Source organism: Chenopodium quinoa, unplaced genomic scaffold (assembly GCF_001683475.1).
Source record: "Chenopodium quinoa cultivar QQ74 unplaced genomic scaffold, ASM168347v1, whole genome shotgun sequence".
In the NCBI taxonomy this organism is placed as follows: Eukaryota; Viridiplantae; Streptophyta; class Magnoliopsida; order Caryophyllales; family Amaranthaceae; genus Chenopodium; species Chenopodium quinoa.
The window spans coordinates 379,729-392,961 of NW_018743292.1; the positions used below are offsets into that span (position 1 = coordinate 379,729).

Here is a 13,233-nt window from a genome sequence, read left to right on the forward strand (position 1 = left end):
TTTAATTAAATTATACGGAGTTGACAATTATAGATTGTCCATATATAAAATTATGTCATATCTTTAATTATACAGAGAACAGTTTCCAAATAGAACGAGTTGTATAGTCATATTGTCAAAACAGCTACTTATGGCTACATAGCAAATCAAATTAACATAAATTTTATCTACTGTTCTTAGGGATTATAGACAAGAAGGAAGTCTAGTGAATTTACAATTAGAGCATATCTGAAAATTGTGGCTTATTAGAACCTGTGACACGTCTACACACGAACGTGAACAAACATAATCTTATTGTATCCTCGTGTGATTCTGATCCTGTCATCTGCATACCTGTTACATTTTATTAGGAGGAAAAATCTGTTACAAAAATGTGTTTGTAAATCATCAGCAAATTGAAAAAACAGGTGATAGATATCTCACAGAAGCTCCAGGTTGAATCTGGTTTCCATATTAACCGGAAGTCCAAATGAACCAAATATGATTGCTGGGTCATCCATTTTGACATCATATATCTTACTCTCGGTTTTCCTGTAATACCAAAAAAGTGTTAGAATCACAGGTCTGGAGAAATGTACACAAGATTACAATAGCATGAAAGGATTATGTTGTGTGGAGATTTATGTTATAAGTCCATAAAAACGTTTGTATCTTTTATTTGCTTAAACTTAATTGCAAATTAGTCTACACAGATAACATGACATACTGAAATGTGCCAGTCATGGAGAATCTGAAGCCAAGTACTATGTCAACCAAAAACTTCATTTGTCCATCTTTCTTGATTATCTGAAAAAAGGAAAAAATGAATGTCAGAATGATTCTACATCAAAGTATAGATATACCAGTACTTGCTGCAAATTCACCTGTGAACCCATGAGACCGTTAGCTGCATTCTCCAACCAGCTGTCTGTCTCCACCTGTCTCAGAAAATAAAAGTTTAACTTCAATATCAATCAATTAATCAATCAAAGTCTTAATCCCATAAGTTTTAACTTCAATAGAAGGATATAAATGTAAATTCAGATTTCTCATGTGGAGTATTATGATTAGAGAAGAGAAAATTATTAGTCTTTCCAATAATAGAATAATTATCATTCACAAATGAACCACATAACTTCATCACACTAAACTAAGTTAATTCTTCTCCATCATTTCAAGGTTGAATTCTTCTGGCCTTCATGAATGATGACCACTGACCAGTATGCGAAAATATGCGATATTCTATGCATATCAATGACATAAGAGTGATAAAACACAGGAGATTAAGACATGTATCATACCTGAGAGCTCCAGATCATCTTCCATTCCCCTTCAAGAAGCTGAGGTTCACCATCCTTATCTTGAGCTGTGGAAATTAGTTTATCAATTGCCTGCAACATTTGCAAGCAAATGTAATGGATACAAACATGAAAAAAAAAAAAAACAAAAAAAAAAAAATATTATTTACACATGCTCTCTTAAAAACTTCACAGAAAACTCACCTCTGTCACTCCAATTCCAGTAGAAATCGCGGAAAGCAACTCTTGCCTAGGTTCAGTTTCCTTCTGGAGCACAAAAGTGGTGCCCTGCACTACAGAACAGTGATAGAGGTCCTTAGTTCATCTTTCGATCTAAGCATACAATAACTATAAGTGTCACTACTATGATATTAGATAGCAACATACATGTATATGCTTTACAACCATATAATTTTTTTTGTGCAGACTATTTATGCTAAAGCTATATACCTTATTCCCCCTTGAAATACGTATATTTCCAGAATCTGACAAATATGTCGTGTCCAGCCAACCCTTTGCTTCATCTCCCAGAAGTCTGAATGGCACTGGATAAGGTACCTTAAATGGTAGGAATTTCAAGGAAAAGGCTGCCCTGTCAAACTGGAAAAGAATTCGTTTTCCATCCCTAACAGATGCCACAGCCTGTAGATCGAGGAAATAATGATGTATTGATTCATTAATTAATGGAAATAGGGAGAGGGATTGTGATTGAACTGATGAATCTGGAAAAGAAGTCATACACCAATTTGAGCGCTAGTTTTTCTGAGTGCATCATTATAGGAAATACAAAACTACCTAAGCAGTTAGTGCTGGAAATGGGCATAACTTACCTCTACTTTTAGCTCGCCAACAGCATCCGAGAATTTCACAATATTTGACACTCGTGGATCATTTGTTTGTAGATATACCTCTTGGAATACACTGAAGAAATCAACTCCTACAAATGTTCTCTGTCATGGAAATACACAATCAAATTTGGATGAGTAAAAAAAATTTTAGGAGGAAAATTAGCTAATGGCACCAGTAGCGATCTTGGTGAAATTGAGGATCGGTAATCACTGGCCAACAAGAAAAGATAGACTGAACAAAAGATAAAATATTTATATATATGCCAAGGAAGAAACTTTGCACCATTTACTTAACTATCCATCTCTCTCAAAGGAAACATCACCTTCTACCTTTAACATGTCAAGAAAAACTGTGGATACAAAGTTACTCCATACTACTTAGGAATGAACTTAGGAAAGAGTGGGGTTCATGTTCTGACTCAATATAATGGAATGCACAAATCTCAGGTACAATAGCAATATTCGACATCAGTCATCACCCAAAAACTTTTGGATGAAAGTTACAGGATTCCAATCAAAGCATAAATAGATGTAAAGGGGCACAAAATGGAAATAAACCTGAATTGGAGAGGCAGTTCCTGGCCTTGTAGTGAACATCAATCGCCACTTACCTTCTATCAAACTAGAGCTTGTCTGAAAAATCAAAAGTATAAATCGAGCCAGAAGCATTGGAGCCATGACACGAGTTAAAAAGGACACGATCAAACTCCAATTCTTGTAAGGGAAATGATCTAAGAACAGCGAGCAAACAACAACTTCTAGTCCTTTTCAAGTAAGACGAGATATGATGAATACATTCACTTATTTTGCAAACTAAACTACAATCCTACCAATTTTCTTCAACAAATATCTTGAATCAACCATCAATCTCACCAAACCTACCACAAGAAGAAAAATCACATAATCTTTCGATAGGCACGGCCAAACTCCATTCCAACTCAAAGTAGTATCAGCTCAACCCAAAGCTCAAATACCAAGATTCACATATGTTACTAGGCTTGATTTTATCTACCTTAATTCCACTTATTTTGAGACTAATAAGTTCAAATAAGTTGATTTCAAGAAAAATAAGGGTTAATCTAGTTCAATTTGCATCTAAAACAGTTCTTATACATCTGATAAGTTGAATTAAGTTCAAATTATAAGACAAAATACATAAGTTCACTAAAATTAATCAAATAAGTGAAAATCAAGTGAATAAAGCCACATCCTAAAACTAAGGTCACACAAAACTTCTAAAGTTACCTAATTCTTAATACGATAAGGGTTCACAAAACGGGTTCGGGAACGCAATTCGCTACCTAATAAATTAGTTAAATTAGTCCAAACATGTTAATTATGATATACACAAATAACTAACCGGATCAGGAACACCTTTAATATCTTCCAGAATTTGAACCGCTCGTTCCACTTCCTGTAATAATCACAATAATTAGAGATTAAACATAATTAATTAAAAGTAATCAAAATCATTACAAATAATTAATTTTATTAAAAAAAGAGAGAGATGAATACTTTGAGCTGCTGAGGAGAAGCAGCGCGACCTCGTCCTTGGATACCAATAAGAGCATCAACAAGCCGAATCTCATCCTGAGTAAAATTACTAAAAAGCCCTTGTTCTTCAGTTTCATTTGTCAGAGATGATGAACAAATGCGAAAATTGGGGATTTTACGAATGGAATTGAAAGCGATTGCATTGTTAGGGTTTCGATTTGATAAGGAAGAAGAAAATGGTGGAAATTGGGTTAATCGAAACCCAAACCCTAGAGCTGCGATTTCTGTAGTCGCCATTGTTGTAACAGAGGAGAGAGAATCTTCAAACTAACTCACTGAGTGAGGTTGGTTGGTTGTTTTTTCCGTTGTTTTGTGGAGGGAAATGAAGATGGTGGAAGATTGTTTTATTATTGACAGGTGGCTTGTCGTGAGTCAGACAAGTCAGCACACACTTATCCTAGTCGTATTTTGGAATACTTAATTACTTATTGTTCTAATGGTAATCACGAAATTTACGTGCATAAAATTGGAGATATTAGTGGTTTATACATAATTGGAGACTATAAAAAGTTGAATGGACTATCCATAAGAGATGAAGAGCCAAAATCATAAATTATCATACTCCGTATTTGAAGTACTCGGTATAAATTGGTTGGCATTACCAAAAAAAAAAATGAACATAAAATGGTAAAGTCGAGCAAAACTATGTAAATGACACAAGATTTGGCCCAATGTGTTGAATGGGCACAATGGGCTAGTATGATCTATTCAGATTATGTAGAAATTAATCATGTACTCCTAAATTAACAGATTTAATACTTAGATAAGCTCGTATACAAAAATGGTACTATGATATTGTTTATTACAGATGAATAAGAATCACAAATATACAATGACCTGATCAACTCATTACACGTTAGTTGGGTGACTACTAATCGACTATTCTTGCAAAAGTACTCATCCCACAATGTAGCCGAGGACAAACTGCTTTGCGATAGAGCCCATTGCTCCCTTAACATTAAGCATCCATGATGTAAGTCCACAATAACTGAACAAGAAAATCTTCGCGTTACCCACTTATCTGAGCAATTGCAAACTTAATATCAATAACCATAACCTGATTTCTGGAGCTGAGCTCATTTGAAAGAGTAACCATCTCAAGATTGCATCTATTAAACCACTCGTCTGCAACATCTATTTACATATTAGTAATCTGCTTCTGTAGTAACTAGTAAGTAGTAACAATGCATAGAAAGACATGACACAAATACTTGTACAACATTTAGATAGCAAGAGCAACAATTGTTGAACTGTATTCTATCAACCTTACACCACACTATCAGCACCACTGACCCTAAAGTATTGCTCAAAAAGAATGAATGAGCATGGTACACAATGTTTGGTCTGAGATTCTAGGTACCAAATACATAAATTTACGGGAATAACTCAAGTTGTCAAAAAGTAGATATATAATAAAATGAAATAAAAATGAAAAGAAGCCAAATAAGAAGTCATCTACCAGGGTTCAAGGGCCAAGATAAGATAGGTAGCCAAATGACTCGAGCTAATCTGGGGAGATATACTTAATATAGGAAACAACCTTAACTCAGAATGTATTGGATTTCATGCTATAATCAACCCAATTACAGAAAAACAAACACAAGGCAAGTCAATGTAAAACAAAGAGCTAGTATAAACAACACATCACAACCTTAATCCAGAATGTGTAAGATTTCATGCTACAATCAACCCAATCACACAAAAACAAACAAGTTAATGTAAAACAACTCATATAAAACATCCTATTCTTAAAAGGGTAACAATTAAATCTCAAAACAGAGCCTTTGCCACGAAGATGATGGGACAACAAGATTTCACAGAGGTAAAACAGAGGAAAACAATTATCGAGATCCAAGAATTATAAAGCTAGACCATACAAACCTATGATCAAGTCCCATATGATGTTCCTCTCTTAAACAGCTTTACAGATCTTGCCTGTAAAACCTGCGGAGAGCCACTTAATATTAATGTATTAATAAATCAAAGGGCTGAACCTTACTAGATGATCTTCATCTTCATCTTCGTCAGCAATCTGCCATATACCACTAGTGGCCAATGTTCAGCTAGCCATGGAACAAGATTAATATATAATTGGCTATTCAGTAGAATTAAAACATAGACCATCTTGAGAATTATTAAACTTACAGAATGAGTTTGCTCTCCAATGGTAAGTTGAAGAGTATCTTAAAAACATACATGATTCAATAAAAAGACTATATCAGACACCAAGGTTTTAATTGCATTAAGCCAGAAAAGGCTGGTACATGACTTACATCCATTTTTAAATGGAAGGTTACAACTTCCCCTCCTTCCGACCTAACTATTTACCCACTGACACTACGTCAACCGAAATTAATATTAATCTAGTCATATGCATTTTAAACTAGACTCCTAGAACATCCCTACAAAGGCAAAAAACAAGAAGAAACGCAGAATATCCAGAGATCAAAGTACTATGTACAGGAGTTAAAAACTTTTTCTTCTTCCTGCAATTGGTAGTTCTAATCAGAGAACTTACATTAACGCGGGACAACTTGAATAGTCACCGTCGCCAATGCTCTTCTCTAAGCTTTCAACTCCACAACCTTCAATCAGTAGATTCAACATTCTTGACTTCCCTGTCTATCACTAAAGCATCACCCATGCAGACATCTCCAGCAGATTCATTAACCATCACAAAATCGCTCTCGACTGCCTCCGTTCCACCTACCACGGCCTCATCTTGCTTCAAGTTGACCTCAGTTCTGTCCTTCACATCTCTCTCTGCCAAAGTTTCTCCCATGTAGGCATCTCCAATAGGTTTTTTCACAGCAACATTAATGTTGTCCTCTTCATTTCCAACAGATGAGCTAATATCCTTATTATTCTCAGGCTCTAGGTGTTCAATTGGTCCTTTTCCGAAATCTTTAGGCAGCTCTTCACTATGCTCTTTATCCCGATTGTCTACCATCAATCTATACCCGAGCCCATCATTAGTCAATCCATTATCCTGCATATACTCCTCCAATCCAACACTGGTTCCATGACTTCTCATGACTTCATCATCATAGACCTCTTTCACAGCAAGCTCCTTGAGTTCTTTGTGCAGCGTTTCACCACTGTCTTCCCTCCTTGCCTCACTATCTATAACCCTATTTCCAGGCAAAGAATCAACCTCCTCATTGTGCTTATTAACAACAAAGGGAAGATTCCTCAGTCCTTCACTATCGTTTTCAGACACATTTTCCACAACTTCTTCATTTATATCTTCCACAACTTGATTCTGCCTCTCAAGACACAACAACCTCCTCCTCAGCTCTCCAAGCTCCCTCTCCATCAAGTACAGCCTCTCCTTAAGAATCAAATTCTCTTCCTCCAGTTGCGCGATATGGGTATCCTGATCATCAACTCTATTCTCCAGCACGTTATGGTAATCAGCACCGCTGTTAGGGTATATCATCTCAAACCGACTTAAATCATGGTCTAACCTTCTCTCAACCTCCACATGCTCCTCAACATCACTCTCACTCGACCCCCCATCATCCTCTTCATCATAATCATCAACTGCCTCATCATGTCCCGGAGATCTAAGCCTAATCAAACCCTTCATCGACCCATAGCCATCAACACCCCACTCCTCCTTAGCCATATCAACCAAAGCCTCCCTCGAGGGCGAGAAAACAGGTGTAGGCAACACCGCAGGTGTCACAGGGCAAGGAGAAACCAACGAAGCAATCCCACCGGACTTCTTAGCTCGAATTATATACGAAGTAGTATTCCTCGGAGCATGAGCATAAGGTCCCATCCTATTAAACTTCTTCTTAGGGTGGTAAAACCTCCTAGCCTTAAGTCTATTCTGCTGTTCAAGTTCATAAAGAGTAGGCGGCTGATAGCTCAGACCGCCACCGGGCCCTATCGAAGGCAAACCACCAACACCGCCAATACCGCCACCAGGCAATGCCTTGTTATTATCCTTCCTCCTACCATCTTTCCTCTTATCCATAGGTTTCTTTCCTTTCCAATTATTATTGTTGTTGTTATTGTTATTACTACGTCCAGGTTTCGCAATTCCAGCATACATTTGATTCATAGGATTGGCAAATTTCATAGCATTCATTTGAGGCGGAGGCATTGACCACTGACCGTAGTTCTGACCAACCATCATACTCGGCTGATTCGCCGCCATTTGAGCTTGACTCGCCATCATACTCGGCTGATTCGCCGCCATTTGAGCTTGACTAACCATCATCTTCGGCTGATTCGCCGCCATTTGAGCTTGGCTAACCATCTGAGCTTGATTCTGCGGCGGCGCCGGCATCTGCTGATTCACCATTTGCGATTGATTCATCATCTGTGAGTGACTCACCATCAACATTTCAGACTGATTATTCTTCATTTTTTTGAATTGATTTTTCTTAAAATTATAATTATAATTATTCGCCGATGAACAAAACGGAAAATTCGAGTTGTAATAATTCATTACCTGATGCTGATTCATCATTTGAGACTGATCGTTCATTGTTTAATTAATGATTTAACCACTCACAAACTGCTTCGTCGAAAAACCCTAATTCAAAACCTAATTAAAAACAAACAAAAATTGCCGAACTTAATCAAACTCGAGCTCCACAGTATTAAAATCAAACAAATAAATTATAGAAAAAAAATTATAAGAATCAATCAAAAAAATCCGATTAAATTAGATTTAAAATGCGAAAAAATTAAAATCAAATTGTGATTGAAACAAACCCTAGCAAATCAATCAGATTATGTGCAAAAAAGATGAAACTTCTGAGCAAAGAGCACGAGATTCTTCTTCCTTTTATACTTTCTCTCTCTTGATTTTCTCTCTCTAAAATTAATTTTATTTTGGTGGAAATTTTTTAGATCTCTTAAATTTTGGTTTAGCTGAGAATCGAAAATTAGATGACCTATTTATAGGCGGAAAAGGAAGGTAGCAACGGTTAGATTTTAAGATGAGGAATCAACGGATGAGATCTAATCCCACGTGGCGTGTAAGCATTTTGTAGCGACATGTTCGGTTTAGGACGCCTCCTCAACACTTAACCGAAATTTTACCCCGCTCTGTTGTCTTTTTTTTTTTTTTCTTTTTTTTTTAAAAAAAAAATTAATAAAAAAAATAGTATGATAATCTCATAAACAATGAAACAACTTTAAAGATAAAATTTGAGATTTTTTTTTTAATTCAAGTTGTGTTTGTAAAATATGATTTCGATGCGAGTAGAGTAATGTAACATTTGAGATTTTTTTTTAATTCAAGTTGTGTTTGAAACAACCTGGGCACGGGCCGGGTTGGCCCGCGTGCCGCCCGGCACGGCCCGCCGTTCGGCGCAGCCCGGCACGGCCCGAAGTCAAGCACGGCACGGCACGAAGTTCAACTTCCGTGCCACGGGCCGTGCCACGGACACGGTTGAGAATTCCCAGGCACGGCCCGGCACGAGCACGGGCATGGCCCGCCGTGCTGGCCCGCAGGCACGGCCCGTAGGCACGGCCCGCGGGCCAACGGCTATAAAACGGCTAGTTTTTTGCCAAAAATTCTATAAATACTCATCTCCATTTCATTCCCAAATCACAAAATCACAATCTCTTCTTCTTATCTCTTATATTCTCTAAATCTCTAATAATCCTTATTTTCTTAAATTCTCTAATTATTCTCTTAAATTCTCTAATTATTTTCCTAATATCGGAAAAAATTAAAAAGTTCGTAATCGTAATTAGTGGAGCGTTGAAGCACGGTTGTAAGATCTAAACTAATCTTAAATTTATTATTGTTTTATTGTTATTATTAGAATAATCTTGTTTAATTATTATTGTTGTTAATTGTTATTGTTGTTGTTATAATTGTTGTTATTAATTATTATTATTGTTACAATTCTTGTTATTATTTATTTTTGTTGTTATTGTTATTGTTATAGTTGTTGTTATTAATTAATATTATTGATATTTTTATTGTTAAAATTGTTGTTATTAATTATTATTATTATAGTTAACCACTTTTTATTAAAAAATTAATTGTTAATTATGGCATCGAACAACCCATCATCTAGGTCTAGGGGGAAAGGCCGACTTATCCGTAGTAGTAGTTCTAGGGAACCACCAAATACAACGAGCCCCCAAATTACGAGTCAAACCAATGACCCCATTTACTTCCCCCCGGGCTATGAGCCATATAATACGTCGGGATTTCCAGCACCACCACTAAACCAATTTCCACTACCACCATACCAATTTCCACCTAATTATATCGGTAATCAACAAAACTATTGTTCTAGCCAAGGTAGCCAAGAAAGTACCCGAATTCCCTCCGGTTCTACCCCTTCTACTGCCACTCCCACTAGTCCCACTACTAACCATCACACACATCATGAATGGTTAACCGAAACTGAGATGTTACTTTTGAAAAACCGAAGGAGTGAGGTATGGCGTTATTTTGTCCTAAGTAAAGATGGTGAACAATGGGCAAAATGTAAAACATGTAATAGTGTATTCGCGGCAGTTACCAAAAACGGGACGGGACACTTATCTAGACACATGAAAGCTTGTGCAAAACCAGCTAGTGATCCAACCCAGCCCAAAATTTCCCAATTCCATCCATACGGCTTTACATACAACTATGAGAGGGATAGGGATGAACTAGGAAAAATGATAGTACACGCCGAACAACCTTTTCTTTTCTCGGAAAGTGACGCATTCAACACCTACATTAACAAAGCACTACAACCCCAACATAAAAGAATCTCTAGGAAAACCGTTCGTTCCGCCGCAATGAAAAATTTCCTAGAGTACAAAGTCCGGTTACAAGCCGAATTGAGTAATCTTAACTGTAGAGTATCTTTAACAGCCGATTCTTGGGATAGTGGTTATAAATATCACTATTTATGTGTGACTTGCCATTGGGTAGATGATCAATGGATGTTACAAAAAAGAATAATACATTTCAAAATGCTGGAATACCCACACACCGGCATTAACATTGCTCACCATTTAATGCAAGCAATAGACGAATACAACCTTCGAGATAAAATGATGTCTATGACTTTTGATAATGCAACCTCTATGACATACACATCTAATCTTATCAAATAAAACTTAACCGATGTACTATTAGACGGTGAAGCTCTTCATACTAGATGTGTTTGCCATGTACTTAACTTATGTGTACAGGATGGAGTTCGGGCAATTGGCCCATACTACAGCAAAATCAGAGATGCTATTATGTCTATTAATAGCTCTAACATGAGATACCAAGAATGGAAGAGTTTTCTAAAACAACAAAAGATAAGGGTAATAAAAATTAGAACCGATTGCCCAACTAGGTGGAATTCCACCTATGACATGTTAACAAAGGCAATTGAGTACAAGGGCCCGTTAACATTATTTTACAACCAAAAATTTCCACAAAATGCTTTGTATGATGATGATTGGAAAAACTGTGAAAGATATATGCAATTTTTACAGTTATTATATAACATGACGTATTGTTTTTCTACTGTTTACAATCCTTGTGCTCAAAACTTTCTTTCTAATGCATGCTTACTCGCCCAACTTTTCGCTGATCATCGCGATCAAAGTGATTATGATCAGTATCTTCCAGCAATGGAAAAAAAGTGGCGTAAATATTATAGTGAGATTCCTTTGATTTATATTTTTGCTTCCATATTAGATCCTAGGCAAAAGTATGAAAACACATTTATGTTAGTTGACATTTACTTTCAATGCATGTTTCTTGACGATGATGTAGAAAACTATAAGACTAATGTGAAGGATCAGTTTTTTGCTTTATATAGAGTCTATGAAGCCAAATATGGCACCGTTCCTCGCTCAGGGCCTTCCCAACCATCCAAAAACGTAAGTAAGAAGGCCAAACATTTATTTTCACAAGCTACTAACTTGATTTCAAGGTTTTCAGGTGATTCATCAATCAGGAGAACGCAAAGCGACGTCTCGGAGTTGCAGATGTACCTGAGTTACGACTTCACCAAAGGCATGGACGACGATGAGATAAACAGCCTCGACCTCCTTGCATGGTGGAAACAACAAAGCTCGAAGCATCCAACTTTGGCGGCAATGGCACGAGACATTCTTGCTATCCAAGTTTCCTCCGTCGCCTCCGAACGAGCTTTCAGCGCATCCGGAAGGGTTTTAGACGATAGAAGAACAAGTCTAAAACCCGAAACACTAGAAATGTGCGTGTGTTTCAAAGATTGGTTGGATGCGGAAAATCGCTCACAAGACCGTTCTTACGACCACAACGACAACGAAGAAGGAACCTCCGCTTCCGGTTCGGGTTCCGCTAGTTCCCAATCTATGCAACTAGCCGATGACCTTGAAGGCGAAGGCGAAGACGAAGACGAAGACGAGCAAGAAGAAGGAGAAGAAGAATAGACAATTATTGTATATTGTACGATTTTAAAAATATCAATTTTATCATTTTCCAATTTTTGTTTAATACCATCATTGTATGATTTTTATCATTGTACAATTTTCTCAACTCAAGTAATAATAATATAAAGTACGCATTATTCACATCCAAAGTCCAATTTGCCTTTTTTCCCCGTTTTGTTACAATTTGTAAATTCATATTAAAAAAAAATAAAATTATACCAATTACTAATAAATCATAAACATTAAATTTTAAAGTAATAGTATAAAGTAAATATATAAATATAAATATTGAATATACAAATTATAAAACATAAATATTCAACTTATAATTATAAAATTCATAACTTAATAACTTATAACTTATAAGTTATAAACTTATAAGTTACCTTATAAAACTTATAATTATAATTTATAACTTATATACATTATAAACTTATTAATTTATAATGTTGTCATTAAAAAAAAAAAAAAAAAAAAAAAAAATGAAAACTGCACCAGCCCGCGCAGGCCAGCACGTGGCCGGCACGGCACGAGCCCGCCAGGCACGAGGGCCGTGCCGTGCCGTGGGCTGGCCTGTGAAAATGGCCGGCACGGCACGGCACGAAATCCTGGGCCCGCCGGCACGACCGGCACGGCACGAACCAGCCCGTGGCCCGCCAGGCACGGCCCGCGGCGGCCCGGCACGGCACGGTGCCCAGGATTTTTTTGAAGTGTAATAGAAAGATCATATGATTATCTTTATAGGTTTGAGTGTTTGACCATGAAAATTGCTAACACTTTTTATATACATCGACATCTGGTGCACACAGAGTTAGGTGCATTCAAGGTAGTTTTTAAGATTTCAAAATGAGAAAAAAAAATCAAATGGGCAGAAATATCGTTGGATACACATTGCACTCGTGTGTATATAATTTTATTTTTAAAAAAGTCACGAACAGTTCATATTTAAAATTGTGGATAATCATTATTAAATCTTATTTGTATTTATATGAACTAATTTTTCTTGAATCCATCTTATTTGAAATACTACAATTATTATTTGAGAAAATAAGTGAAAATAAGGTTAAATAGAAATATAATCTTAAACCTTTCTCTTCAACTTATTTTTGCTAAATTATAATCATTTTTACATAGCTAAAGTCATTTAAAATGAATATTATTATATAAAT

At 36.4% G+C, this 13,233-nt stretch overlaps 2 protein-coding genes across 2 annotated transcripts; both read right to left on the minus strand.

Moving 5' to 3' along the window:
* Positions 1–10: 10 nt before the first annotated feature.
* LOC110736131 (probable plastid-lipid-associated protein 12, chloroplastic) lies at positions 11–3,991 on the minus strand. The gene is made up of 11 exons (XM_021916282.1): positions 3,641–3,991; positions 3,486–3,539; positions 2,684–2,758; positions 2,108–2,227; positions 1,728–1,919; positions 1,482–1,565; positions 1,281–1,370; positions 864–917; positions 707–786; positions 424–531; positions 11–333 (listed from the first exon to the last, which is right to left on the minus strand). The coding sequence occupies exons 1-11, from the start codon at positions 3,914–3,916 to the stop codon at positions 264–266; spliced, it is 1,203 nt and encodes a 400-aa protein (XP_021771974.1). The 5' UTR covers positions 3,917–3,991; the 3' UTR covers positions 11–263.
* Positions 3,992–5,784: 1,793 nt separating this feature from the next.
* LOC110736130 lies at positions 5,785–8,565 on the minus strand. Its single transcript, XM_021916280.1, has 3 exons — positions 8,408–8,565; positions 8,142–8,237; positions 5,785–8,009 (listed from the first exon to the last, which is right to left on the minus strand). Exons 2-3 carry the CDS (start codon positions 8,175–8,177, stop codon positions 6,267–6,269), a joined length of 1,779 nt encoding a protein of 592 aa, XP_021771972.1. The 5' UTR covers positions 8,178–8,237; positions 8,408–8,565; the 3' UTR covers positions 5,785–6,266.
* Between the last annotated feature and the right edge of the window lie 4,668 nt (positions 8,566–13,233).